At 35.6% G+C, this 14325-nt stretch overlaps 3 protein-coding genes across 5 annotated transcripts; 1 reads left to right on the forward strand and 2 right to left on the reverse strand.

Moving 5' to 3' along the window:
- Positions 1-211: 211 nt before the first annotated feature.
- On the forward strand, positions 212-1398 carry LOC107365069 (biotin--protein ligase). Its single transcript, XM_015932534.2, has one exon. The coding sequence runs from the start codon at positions 230-232 to the stop codon at positions 1298-1300; it is 1071 nt and encodes a 356-aa protein (XP_015788020.2). The 5' UTR covers positions 212-229; the 3' UTR covers positions 1301-1398.
- Positions 1337-11555, reverse strand: LOC107365180 (Nuak family kinase 1). Of its 3 annotated transcripts, none has more exons than XM_025161452.2 (7): positions 11114-11535; positions 10814-10934; positions 10374-10525; positions 7882-7947; positions 7568-7820; positions 3086-7483; positions 1337-2406 (listed from the first exon to the last, which is right to left on the reverse strand). In XM_025161452.2, exons 1-7 carry the CDS (start codon positions 11255-11257, stop codon positions 2399-2401), a joined length of 5142 nt encoding a protein of 1713 aa, XP_025017220.2. In that variant the 5' UTR covers positions 11258-11535; the 3' UTR covers positions 1337-2398. The 3 variants fall into 3 exon arrangements, with proteins under 3 accessions (XP_025017220.2, XP_015788138.2, XP_015788137.2); XM_015932652.3 differs by having other exon boundaries at positions 3169-7483; positions 11114-11533; XM_015932651.3 differs by having other exon boundaries at positions 1337-7483; positions 11114-11555.
- A 165-nt stretch (positions 11556-11720) lies between these two features.
- On the reverse strand, positions 11721-14323 carry LOC107365244 (uncharacterized). Its single transcript, XM_015932719.3, has 3 exons — positions 13409-14323; positions 13149-13343; positions 11721-13087 (listed from the first exon to the last, which is right to left on the reverse strand). The coding sequence occupies exons 1-3, from the start codon at positions 13776-13778 to the stop codon at positions 12807-12809; spliced, it is 846 nt and encodes a 281-aa protein (XP_015788205.1). The 5' UTR covers positions 13779-14323; the 3' UTR covers positions 11721-12806.
- Positions 14324-14325: the final 2 nt, after the last annotated feature.

Here is a 14325-nt window from a genome sequence, read left to right on the forward strand (position 1 = left end):
GATTGATGAAAAAAACAACCAGTACAGAACTGATATCAAAAACAGTCTAGCTTAGCAATTAATAATCATGTTATAAGACTTGGAAATTCCGAGTTGGAAATAGTTTATTCACTTGAATCTACGTTGATTAGATTAAACCAATAGATACTGTCAAGTACTAGGAGTGAAGAAAAAGAAATTGTTAAGAGCTGGTGTAAAGTTATTTTCATATAATTCAACACTAATATTGATGAATTTTCCTCGACATCTAAACATGGCATTTATTTTGATTGTTACAGTTTGTTTTTTACTCGCAACTATTTCCGAATGTAACGTTCGACCAGCATGTTTACATGCAGACAATCAAATAGAGTTAACCAATTATCCAATTGGAGGCTCACCAATCAGTTGGATTATGTCGCCAGGATCATCACTATTTGCATCTCCTGATTATTTACCAGTTACCACTCCACCTTACTGTGAATCTGCTAATTTTCGTGTTCCATCATATCAGCGTCATTTAAATACAACCTTTCTTGGAAGCAACATATTAACAACTGAGAAAGTTATCTCAACTCAAGATCTTGCCCGTGATTTTGTTGGTTTACCTGGGTTAGTTGTGATCGCTGATCAACAAACTCGTGGAAGAGCCAGAGCAAGTCAAACTTGGACTTCACCAATGGGTGATATTTATATGTCAGTCAATGTTAACCTTACAGATCGTAATCTATCCCCATTACTTCAATCAATTGCCGCTCTTTCTATTGTCAACTCTGTTCACGAAAAGCTATCTGGTTATCAAGACATTGGTTTAACTTATACTTGGCCAAACTCAGTTACTTGGAAAAAACTAAAGATTGCTGGTGTTTTAGTTGAACAATCTTCGGTTGATGATACATGGTTCACAGTTGGAATAGGAATTAGACTCAACAGTGTCTCTGGTGTTCCAACACTCAATTCAATTATAGCTGCCCACAATCACATGCATGGTACTCTTTTGGAACCCATCAACAGAGAGGAATTGATAGCAAGAGTTTTAAACAATTTTGAAATACTTATTGAAACAATGAGGAAAGATCCTGATTTGGTTCGTGATTTATTGGCCTCAAAATGGATTAGTCAAAAGAAGACAATTCATCTTAATTTTCATGGGATTATAACTGGAATTGATGATAACAATGAACTTGTCATGAAAGACTCTCGTGGTATTCGGGTTTTAATTAATCCAGACTTACATATTGTCTCGACTGATGATACAGTCCTTTCATCTTCTATATCTTATCAACTAATCAGTTCCAACTCAATTTATGAGACAGAATAAGATTAAGCAAGATTAAGAAGAAAAAGAATTTCAACCTTTGAATGGTTTAAACTGAGATTCTCTTATTATTTGAGTAAATAAAGATTACAATGCAATAAGTCGAATGTATTAAATGAATCTATTATATTTTTGCCCAATATAACGAATCATTCGGGAACAAGTATTGTCCAATTATTGTCCATCGATGCTTAGATCAATTCTCTTGTAAGGCACGCTCTTTGAGTAACCGTAAAGCTTCTGAAACAACTTGGGCACGAGAAGTTAAGTCATCTCCAAAGTCATTATCATCACTGGCAAATTGATTACTGTCGTCAATATTATCAATTAAATCGTCATCTAAATCTTGCCTATGGCCATTGGTGTATCGCGTAGAGTTTGTCCGAGCAGACTGACTTCTAGAAAAGCTTTTACTGTTTCCATTCACTGTTTTATTGGTTGATGGTTGACTAGTTGTTGTTGATGTCGTGGACGATGAAGGTCGACGAGATTTGAGATCAACTTCTTCTGAGCCTGAAAAAGAACTGGTTCGTCGGGAAAACATGGGTGATGGCTCTCGAGACCTCGAAGAATATGCAAGAGAATGAGAAGAGTTATTACTGTGATTACCATGTCCGAAGAAATCATCTCTGTCGTGATTAAGGTCAAAAGTGGTTGGTCGTAAGGATGACATTAACTTCGAATTGATTCTGTCGCGTCTCTCACGAGCCTCTTCAATTAACTGCTGAGCTCTAACTTGAACTCGTTGAATAAACTGATCATTTGTAAGAAAAAGTGGAGGCTTTAGGTGAAGATTCTGTTGCTGAGAATGATGATGATTTCCAAGACTATCAAATGGCTGGAGATCGGGATGATGTGAGTGAGGGTGATTGGAAGTCGACGTTGAAGGATAATGACGAGAATAATGTGGATTATCAAATAACGAAAAGTCAAAAAGTCGATCACCATTTTCTATTAATGAAGTTCGTCGTCGATTAGATGATCCTCTCCTTTCAAGGGGATGATTGAACCGAGAGTAATATGATTTACGAAGTATCCGTTCCTGAAGAGTTTCTTTGTGATTTGGATCATTAGATGTGGTACTACTGTTGGCATTGTTGATTAACGATCTGTGAGATGCGGAAGTATCTTCATTATTATCAACATCATTTTTTACATTTTTCCTATTAATATCATCATAAGCATCTTTAGACAGATGATGAGATGATTTATTATCATTAGACTTTTGCCTGTTGAAACAAGCCTGTGGTGGTGCTGATGATTTTGAGGTAATTTCGGGTCCACAATCAGTTTCTGATTGTTGGTGAAGGTGAAAGGGATTTAGGTGTTGGTTCAGGCTTGGACGATGATGATTAATTTCCTTACTATTTACATACTCAGAACCTTTCTTATTGTTAAATTTACATTTATCATTATTTCTCACAATATCCACATTTATCTCAGTTTTGCATTGATTTTTATTATTTGTTAGTCTTTGACCACTAATGGTTCCTTGATTATCACCATCGTCACCCCCATTCCCATCATCTATGATATTATTAGCTTTGTTAGATTGTTTTTGTTGAACCCAACTATTAATAACACCATCACGGTCAACAGGTATTTTATCAACTCTAACAATCCGATTAGAACTAGTTTCATGGTTAGTGGTTGGTTCCATTGACTCGAACATGCTATTATTATATTTAATTGTTTCACCATTAACAGGATTCCATGCGATTTCTCCATCATTCTCAATTAGATTCTCAAGAGCACGAAGTGAGGAAGAGTCTCCCGTTAAACTCTTACCTCTTTTCATTTGTTGAGGAGGAAGGCTGGTTGTGGTTGTGGTTGTGGAAGTAGTAGTAGTACTATTGTCGCGATTATCGTACCTGGATTCTCCTCCTCCGGAGGCTCCACTGAGACCAGATAACCGCTGTGAAACCAGATTTCGATAACCATGGGTACGAAGCTGATCCAGTAAGGAAGAGTTTTCAGGAAGTAAAACTGGACTTGACCAATCGTCAGAATCTGCCGTACCCGGTGTTTCAACAATACCTGATGAAGATAGTCCCAATCTTCCTCCTCCTCCTACTCCTGAACTTGAAATTAAAGTCCTCGACTCCCTGGGTTCATTTCCACCTCCAAGTGACAATTTCATGGTAATTAAAGGTTTATTGGAGTTTGAGGTTACAATAGGAGATGTGTTTCGATTAACAGGTATAATCACCTCTGACCGAGGTTTGGCTGTCATAGAATCATCTCTGACAAATCGAGATGTTTCAGAGACTTTAGGAGATCCAATTTGAATTTCCTGAGTGGTGCTGAAAGACAAATTTGATCCACTTGGTGGATCTAAAACTCGATTTGAATCAACTGATCCTAGATCAAAACCAAATCGAGAACTAACGGATCTTCCATAACGGTTTATTGGGCGAGGGCGGATAGTTGTGTACATACTGATTGGATGATTCTGATCGATCTCATCATCATCTCGATTCATATCCAACCATTTCTCTACTCGACGTCGTGGACCTGATTCATCCAAATCCAGTGAGGTCGCTCCACTGGTTCCTCCAATATTGTCCTCACAGCCTTCACGTTGCCTTTGACTTTCTCTAGATATGGTTCGAGCATAAGGTCTTCCAGTAACTGGTCTTGAAAAGAATGATGCTGAGTTAATATGTTGAGCATTGCTACCTCCACTCTCATTAGAATCTAGACTATCCTGTTTCGAAGGTGGAGTTGCCATACGAGTAGCAGAGTCTATGTTACGAAGAGGGTTAATAACCATTCGAACAGTGGGTGTAGCTGAGCTGCGAGTTGGACCGAATGATGTTGATCCTCTATCACGACTTAGTGACCGTCTAAAAGAAGAGCCAAATGGTTCATTATCACTGAAAAAGTCATCTGAACCAAAATGTTTTGATAGAAGTGACCGATGGCGATCGAGCAGATTACTTGAAGAAGGATTGGATCCAAGAAACTTCCAAAGTCCACCTCCACCTCCAAAGCCAATAGATTGTTCTGTATCAGTGTCTGTATCACTGTATTCTTGATCTGTCCCATGACCTGGTGTTCTGCGCCAACCACTGCCCAATTGAGTTTCAGTTTTGGGTTTACGTTCGGCACTTTCGGCTCGCGATTTCTTTTTCGCCTTTTTGGAGCGACCTGTGCCCCAAAGGCTTGCAAAAGGCGATCGACTTTGAGAGAAAATTGATCTCATTCGACCACTGAGATTACTGAAAACTGGATCCCCACTCCAAGTGTCAAATATATCATCAAAGATATCAGTTGATCCGGAAGAAGATGCACTTTCAGATCTACGAAGATCAGGAATAGGCCGGACAACGGGAGGTGAAACAGATCCATTGCGGCCATCATCAGCAGATCCACCAAAACTTTTAACTGTTCGAGTTTCTTCACTTGATTCGGATCGAGCGGAACTTGCAGCTCCAACAGGGTAATGTGTTACTTTACTCTTTTTCTCAATTCTGCTGAATGATCCATCAGCTCCTTCTTCTGCGATTATTTTACCAGTTTCTGTTATACAAGCTCCGTCCTTGGTGAATATCACCTTCTTATAACTTCGAGTGATTGGAGCCGCTTTGCTTAATGCAGTTGATGGTGTCCCTGGATTCGACTCTTGATTTTGAGTTCCTGCAGTTGATGGTGGTTCCACAATATTAGTTGGTGCTACTTCTTCAATCTCTTTTTGTTGTTTTTGTTGCTGACCTCGATGAGCTGCCTCAATGTCCAAACCCAATTTAGGTTTTGAGGATAATTTAATCTCAGCGACGCTTCGGACTGGTGTAGGTTTGATTTCTTCTTTGATAAATGGTTGAGGAGCTTTTACGTAGGATTTAGGTTTAGCAGTAGAAGCTGTTGAAGAAGTTGAAGATTCCTCTGATCCTCCTTGGCAAGTTAATTTTCCTTGATCTGAAGCTGATAAGTTTGATTCATAAGATTCTATCGATGATTGTCTCAGTTCTTGTAACTTGGCTTTAGCAATTTGCTTTTTTATTATATCTTTGGCGACAAGTTTTCTCTCGTCTTCATTATGTACGATAGACGGAGAATCAGTCAACCTTGAAACACTTTCGTTTCCTCCATCACCAACAGACCCAGATTCTTTTGGCTTAACTTGTTGATCATCATGTTGCGTTTCTTGTTTCACTTTTTGCTGCTTGTTTTCGTCTGTTGGTTTGATAGTTACGCCAGCATCATCTGATTTTTTGTTAACAATAATTTGATCAGAGATTTCACTTTTACCTTTTGCTGGAGATAATTCTTTTGGTTTTTGGGATGTTTCAGACTTTAAATCAGATTTTTTCGAAGGTTTGGCTTCTGGCGATTTATCAGCGATCTTTGTAACTGTAGATTTATTTGGTGATCTTCGTTTATCTGGTGATAAAGATGATTTTTTTGGACGAGTTGTTGATTTAGTTTCAGTGGAAGACTTTTCTTTTGACAAAATTCGACTACTAGTTTCATCAAGAGAAGATTGTGTTATTAAGCTACCTTTTCTTTCGCCAGCATTTTTCCATAACGGAGCTTGAGAAGCAGGCATTGAAGCTCGTCTTTCAAAGGCTTGCTTAGCATCAGACACCTTAACCATGGGAATGACTCTTTCCTTATCCTTATCGATACTTGATCGTCGAGTTTCAAACAATTTTTTAGCTGTTGATATTTTACCATAAGTAGGAACCGGTTTCTTTTCCGGTGGTGTTGTATTCTCAAGGAACTTTGGGTATGAAATTTTTCCAACCTTTCGATTAACACTGGATCTTCTCTCTAGCCAAGGTTTGGTTTTTTCTGCATCTGGAGTTGTGGGTTGTGAATCACCAATTTCAGAATTTGATGCTGAAGGCGATGCAATTGATGAAGATGAATCTTTTTTCGTTGTCGATGAGGTTGAAGCTTTTGCTGGTTCTTCATCTTTTATACTTTTCGGTGGAGATTCTTTGGCTTTTTTGGGACCTTTATCAACTGGTTTAATACGTTTATCCGATACCTTAGAGCTAGGTGAGCTACTTGTGGACGGTTTATTGCTTGTGACTGTTGATGAAGCAGTGAGAGTAGATGAAACATGTGAAGTTTTCGAAGATATTGGTCTTTTAGGACTGGCACTTTTACTTTTGCTTTTGACACTAGAAGATGAAACTGACTTTTGTTGAGATATTTGTGAACGTGGTTCATCAATGAGAGTACTTGTCGAGGATTCTGATAGAGTAGCTTGGCTATCTTTGGCTGTGAGTGTTTTAATTGAGGCACTAGATTGAGTATGTAATGTTGATTGTGTTGAATCAACTTTACTTGTATCAAGGAGAGATGAAATTTCAGAGGATGTAGAAATAGTTTCATCAGGCAATGAGTCTAAAGGCACTGTTTGGTTGAGCATAGTGGCATCATTTTCAGATTTTTGCTCTACTTCACTATGTTCATCTATTGCGGTTATCGTTTCTCCTGTTTCATTGGATAAATCATCAGTGACCATTTGACTGGTCGCTGTGATTGACGTTACATCACTTATATAACCTGAGGTCGAAGCTTGCTTGTCATCTGTATCATTAACTGTAACATCAGATCCTTTTTTGGGTTTCTTTCTTTTCGTTATCTGGCTTTGGCTTTGAGTTTGGCTAACACTAGAATCGAAAGACGACCCAGCTATTCTTTTGGTTGATTTAGTTGCTTCATTATCTTCTGTTCCAGTTATTCCAGAAGCTTGTGCTTGTTCAATTTCATCTTTTTTATCAATAGCTTCTTGATATTCATCCTGAAGTGCTGCGGCAACAGCTGAAGGTAAAAACTCGTCACCATCGTCAACAATTTCACTTGCATCAGCAAGTTCTTCTTCTTCTTCGGCATAAGTGGGAATATCTGTGGAAAGTTCAGAAGTATCAGCTTGATAATCGCTACATGGAGGATACAAAACTGCTTCAGATCCTCTTTGTTTACTATTTTCCTCCGATTCAGACTCTTTTTTAGCCAGAGGATGTTGTCTTTCACTTTTAGTCGGCGGTGAAGTAGGAGCTAAAGCTAGTAATACATCCAGACGAACAGGCGTTAAATTAGAAAGATCTTCAGCTACTTGAAGAAGCGAATGTTCATATCCTTTATTGACCCACCAATCAGTACAAATATCAATGATTGTAGCTCGTTTATTAGGATCTACAGCCAGTAATCTCTTTATTAATCCCGATGCCTCTGTTTAATGATAATCAGATTTTTTGATAAGTAACTGATACCAGGTATTATGGTGAACAATTAAGGTTTGTTGTAATTAATTACCTGATTTCTGCTTGGGCTCAAAGTAACTAGATTCAGATATTTGTTTGACTAGACGCTTGAAATTGCTTCCATCAAAAGGCATAGCTCCATAGACAAGAGTGTAAAGAAGAACTCCAAGAGACCAACAATCGACTTCGGCACCATAATAAGGTATCCCTTTAACAATTTCAGGCGATGCATAAAGTGGACTCCCACAGAATGTATTAAGAAAATGTTTCTCGTCGAAAACATTTGAAAGGCCAAAATCAGCGATCTAAAATTAAGATTGGAGCTTAAGTAAAGCTTGCTTTGAGTTATTCAATAATTGAACGAACCTTTGCATTTCCATTATGATCTAGCAAAATGTTTTCCAATTTGAGATCTCTGTGACACACTTTGTTCTATTTCGGAATAAACAAATCAGAGAATTAATCATTTCAGAGTCAACCACTCAGATATTAAATTTTTCATGGCATTTCAAGCAAATGTGAAATTGTGAGCTACTAAAATTAATGCAATACTTGAGTCTTAAGAGTTCGTGCAAAGTCTTAAAAAGTTGTAACCAGATAGCAAAACTGAGTCACATTATCATAATTCTGACAAAAAAAGAAAACAAAGAAACAGTTAACATCTTATTATCAAAATAATAATATTTCTCAATAACGTCACTTGATCATGATGAGCTAAGATAAAGACTTGGGTTCGCAATGTTTAGTCATGTTAATTTTCAAATGAATGTGTAAAAATTTATGAAGTGAGTTTGAAGCTGAAAACAAGGTTCATCAAGAAATCATAACACATGAGGTAATAACATGAAAAGGCCTTGATTCTTTCTCTCAATATTGGGCTATGAATGGAAACAAAATTGGTGAAAATAATCAGTTATTACATTATTATCGGCGAAAAGAAAAAAAGGAGAGAAATGAAGAAAAACATGATTCTTTGTAAGATGGTAACCCATCTATTTATGGAATAGTGAATTTCAAGAAATGGAAAAGAGAGAAAGAAAAAGAAAGGAAGAAAAAGAAAGATAGAGATTGAATAATGCGAGTAATCTGTGGTGAGAATTAAAGATGGCGATGAAGAGATTTACCGAATAACATGTAAGAATGAAAAAAATGTTTGTCTCATCATTTTACAAATGTTGCTATGAGAAAATTCATAGACCTTTTGAAAGTCTCAAAACCTGGGTGAGTCTGTTAGGAATAATCATCAGTCTTTCCAAAGATATTTTTCAGGGTCAATAATTTTCTATTCAAAATTTCTATTTTAAAATTCCAGAACCATTACGTCTAACATAATTAAGTAAATTGACAATTGAGTATAAACAGTTTTGTCAACCCGATCAGGCAAAAATGAACATTGCAAAGTAGAGTCCACAGAACTTCAATTTTAAACGATTTGATTAAAATTTAAAAATGCAAATTCACTGGATTTATCGATAGTTATTTCACTGAGCTATCAAAAGCGATTGAGATTATGACCAGGAATCAATTACATTTAAGTACGGACGATTCAGAGGTGAGGAAGTACAAAATATGGTTGGGATATGTCTTGAAATTTGTAAACATGATAGAAGTTTCCGGATGAAATGTTTATTTCAGTCAGACTAACCGATAGATAATTATAAGGTGAAGGGTTGCTCTCTCGTGATTGTAATAGTTCCGGTAAAACAGTCAGTCATAAAGAATTTCAGACATTATATAAAGCCTGTAGATGATGGATAGCTTTGAATTCAACAGATTTCTTGAGTTGTTTCCAAAAAATTTATTTATGACGATAGCATCAGTAGTTTTTAATCTACGCATCAAACAATCTTCACTTTCTTTTCATCTTCTAATTCCCTTTTTTTCTACCAATTTTTTTTGTCATCCTTGTTTTTTCATCTTCATAGTATTTTTTGATGAATTTCTTGATCCTGAAATGTATCTGGTCTAATCATGAAAAGGCAAAGATAATTAGGGAGTGAAAGTTTCTATTTACATGATTGTCATGATGATAGTGATGATCTGTTTGAGCAAAAAGAGAGTTCTTTCATTGATTGTAATTAGTAGTGATCAAGATTGCCTGACGATTGCCTATCAAGATGAAACATGAACTTTGGTCTGAAAAGACCGATTCCAATTTTGGTAGCCAACAATTTAGCAACATTTACCAATCAAATAAGTTGAGACTTCAATAAGACGAAAATGATGGTTTTAGAAGTGAATGAGCAGTAAGAGCACTTTTTGTGCATATTTTACACCAACTCAACAAAATACGTTTGGGTTGAGACAAATAAACTACAGAGATGATAGGGAATGGTACATCATCATCAATTTGCAAGTTTCTCATCATTTTGGATGATAGCCATCATCTGGTTACATCCGTTTACATTGAATTTGAAGAGACCAAAATTGTTGTTTCCCTCTCATCTTCATCTTTCCTTATCCTTTTCTGCTTATGCTGACTTCAAACATATACATTTCGCTCTGTCTAACTGTCTTTCTGTTATTTCGCTCAACAAGGAATCTTATTTTTAGCAAGTTCAACTTTTACTTCTTCAAATTTACATAGGCTTTTCATTTTCAATTTCAGCTCATTTCTTTCATCTGGCCTTTCAAAGGGGAGCAAAAGTTTCCCCTTAAGCTGCATTGTACATTGAAATAGCTAGTAATTTTGCTTCCGGTTGGATGAGCAGAAAACTTCTTAATTTTAAGACACAGGTTTAACGACATCGATTAGAATCATTTTAAGTGATTCAGAAAAAAACAGCAAAGATATTGCTAAGACTGAAATGTTTTTTTTTGCTTTCTTACGCTTCAAAGAAACATTCAAATGTACAAACCTTGTGACAATAGTAAACTGCTGTTGCTATTTGTCTGAATAATCGTCGGGCTTCATTATCTGACAACAACTTTCGATCCGAAACATATTCGTATAATTCACCTCCACTGGCATATTGCATGACCAACACTATCTTTTCCTTATTTTCAAAAACTGGCATCCAAAAGATGTGGGAAGATGATCAGTGCAAAGTGAGTGATTTTTAGGTTAAAATGAAAAATTGTGCAGCCCAAGTTATTAAGCCAAAAATGAGAAAAGAGGCCGAAGTGTAGGGCGAATAGTTGATAGATGAGAAAGGAAGAGAAGGAAGAAGATAAGAGAGAAGAAGAGACAAGGGAAATGAAAAAAAGGGAGAGGAGAAGAAAAAGAAAATAAATGGTAAAAAGAAAGATTAAACAGATTGATTAGATTACCTTGAACTGATTGAACTGATTGCCTCACCTTCATAAATATGGATGATATGTGGATGTTGAATTGAAGACATGATCTGAATCTCTCTTCTGATTCGTACAAGATCTTGTTCGCTTTGAATCTTTGACTTTTTAATTGTCTTAATTGCCACCTGTAAATATCAACATAGGTTGTAATGGATAGGGAAAGTGAAGAGGAGTGAGAAAGGGAAAAAGATAATGGGGCAACGAATGGTTGATTAATGAAAGGTAGTTAATGTGGATCAGTTTAACGTGTTTGGCTAACAAATTAGAGTAAAAAACACAACAGGTTTCACTCCAATCTCCTTACCTCTTGCCCGGTTTCTTTATTGATGGCTAATTGAACTTTTCCATAAGTTCCTTGGCCTAGTTTATGTTTAACTTCAAACCGTTGTTTCAATCGATGCTTCTTGTCATGTTTAATCAGACCTGTGGTTGTATTAGCCTGCACCATTTTGGTTAATTTTTAACAATAAACAGCTTGCCAATCCCAGTTAATAGACAATTTAATAAATAACACAACACAACTCAAGAGTTGAAACAAATTACACACAATAATGTTGGTTTTTACGTAAGCACTGGATTAAAAAAATATTAAAATACAGTGAAAGTCATTTAAAAATTAAAAATTAAAACAGTTAATCCAATTTTAACAAACAAAAAATAAACAAATAACTAAACATAGAGATTAACTATTGAAGAGTTGCAACTAGCAACTCTAACTCTGACTAAATTTTGTTCAATACGAAACTTGGGTGAATTCCCATTCTTGTTTTTCATTCACGAGGTTAGGTTGAGTTGTTTGTTAATATCACACCAGATGACGCCACTCTACTGTAAGTTGAAATCCATTAGAAACCGAAGTTTTATTTCCCATGAATTTCAGTTATCAAGAAATGAATAGTGAAACATAAGCATGAATTTTATAGCATTTGCTTTTTTCTCTTTAAAGTCTCTCTTTTAAATTTTTACAGTCAATTATCGTTTTCATGAGTGCGTTAACAGAGCAAGATTGTGCTATTTTCAAGGAGAAAATAAAATCCATGATCTCCATGAAGTTTCGCCAATTTACTTCTTGTCCTTTTGAGCTTAGACGAAACTGCCTTTTGTTGATTGAGGCCATTGATGTGAAAGATAAGGACAGCAACAATGGACCAGTTCGAGATGCTCACGAAGGCGATATCTGGTTAGATTGTTGTGAATATCAGCAAAAATGTTGTTCCATCTTTTCAGATATTACCATGAATTCGAGCTTTTGCTGTCATTTGAAGATTTGCATAAATATTTCAAAATGGAAAGCTTCATGAATCAATTTTTAAGAAACAATTGATGTTTATGGAATAATGGGAAAAAAGATTTCATATTCAGCATCTAAAGCTGATCAACTAATGCAAAATGAATTTGTGGAAGCTCAATAAATTAATGTAAATACATTTTGAAGATCAGTTAAACTTGTGATTGAAAAATTGGAATTTCAATCGAGTATCAATCATTAATATAACGACAGACGGAGCAACACAAATTGATTCCAATCTACTAATGTTTCTAGCTAATTTAGATTTTAAATTTTCTAATAAATGATTTGAAATTCGTAAAATTGCAATGAAAAATAGCAAATAATCAAACATCTCAACACTGTCATAAAGTTTAATTTAAATTTCAAACTGATTATTTATCTCATCTCAAGTTGATCCTAAAAAGTAAATAGTTTTGTTTGCATTAGAAGTTATTCAGAAAAGAAGAAATAACCTATCGAATATCTAGAATTGGAAAGTTGAAATTCATCATGGCTAATCTTCATTCTTTGGCACTCTTTATGTTTTTGTAAAAAGATTTGGTTTTTGATCATTTTCCAATTAACCAGCAATTGGATTTAGATTCCTTAAGATAGCGGAAAAGAAGTAAATTGTGCGTTTAGACTTTTGATTGTAAGTTCAATTCCGTTGCTTCAAGATTTGATTGGGTTGAAACAAATGATCAGTATTTCAATATCAAATTTCATCTCACAATAACCTTTCAATCTCTTCATAAGTCAGTCTAAATGTTGACTCTTGAGCATGTTCAGGTTCATCTTGGCCAGTGAATTCATTGGCAATTTCATTGTCAGCAACTTCATCGTCTGTCCAATGTTCAAGTGTTTTCTTGTGAATCTGTAAAATCATCAGACTTGGAAACAAAGCATCACAAACGGAGCAACAAAAATGCCTTCTGTGCAGCTGATGTCGACCCAATTTGCGTCCATTTGAAAAAGCTTTATCACAAACATTGCAAACCAGCGATTCCTCTGAAATGGAGGAAAAAAATTAATAACTTGATTGATGTAAAGAAAGGCAACTCAAACTAACCTCCTTCTGATTCATCAAAATCTTGATCATAATCAGATACTTCAGATGATGTACTTTCACCCGTATCTTCACCATAATCATAAGAATCGCTGGGTCCATATTTACCAGTATTTTCATTTGATTCAATGTCGAAGTTTTCCTCAATTTGAAGTCTTCGAAATCCTCTTCGTTCTCCTTTATTTTCACTTGAATCAACTGAAGATTGAATGAGAAATGAAACAGTTAGCATGAAAGAAGTAAACAGTTATCCAAAATCTTACCTTGATCATTGTCATCTTTAGTTGAACAGCATTCAGAAAACATTGTTTCTCTCTCCATCTCAACTGAATGACTGCTAACAGTGAGCATACCTTTTTGAAGGCTTATTGGAACTTTACTCAGGGGAACAATTTCAACTTGAACTGAAGAGCATTTACCTTGCCTTTCCAACTCTTTAACAACATGGAGTGATGTATTATTGAGAGCAAACCATGAACCATTCTTTTCTGACACTTGCAATTTAGGAATAGTCTTTTTCTCAATGAATTGCCTGCTCAGGTCGGTCAAGACACTCGTATCTGGTTCAATGTTGTTTCCATCGCCACTTTCAATCAGAAAATTGATTTCAGATGGAGACAGTTTTCTGTTCATTTGTCCTTTAACTCTGACTTTTTACACTAATTTTCAGGAAATTATTCATGCATCACAGCAATTTAAGCGATAATCAGCATTTGGTTCTTTGTCTTTCTGCTTGGATTTGCTCAATCTCTAAACTCTTTTAAAGGTTACAATTTCGTTGTTTCTTTTTATTCACCTTCTCCTGGTTTCACAATAACTCACAATTTAAAAGCATAAACATTGATTACAAGAATCACAAGAGCATCATCAAATTAGCTGGATTGATATTACACATTATGGGATGAGATTTTCATCTACAAGATTAACATTAGTCGGTATTACAAATGTTATGGTTTTGGATTGATATTGATGTGTTATCATCTAATTTTGGGGACGGAAGCAATGAGACAACTGCTTTTGAATGGACATTATTGGTTAGGTGATTTTCATTGAGATATGCGCAATCCTTCAAATTTAACTGATTTTCAAGTCAATCGATGCTTTCCAACTCATCCTCTGTTCAGTCATTTTGAATTGAACTTTTATTCATATTGACAATAAAAGACTCGAATAAAGTTAA

The sequence above is a fragment of the Tetranychus urticae genome, chromosome 3 (assembly GCF_039701765.1).
Source record: "Tetranychus urticae isolate SD_2017Ah chromosome 3, NJAU_TeUrti_SD_1.0, whole genome shotgun sequence".
NCBI lineage: Eukaryota > Metazoa > Arthropoda > Arachnida > Trombidiformes > Tetranychidae > Tetranychus > Tetranychus urticae.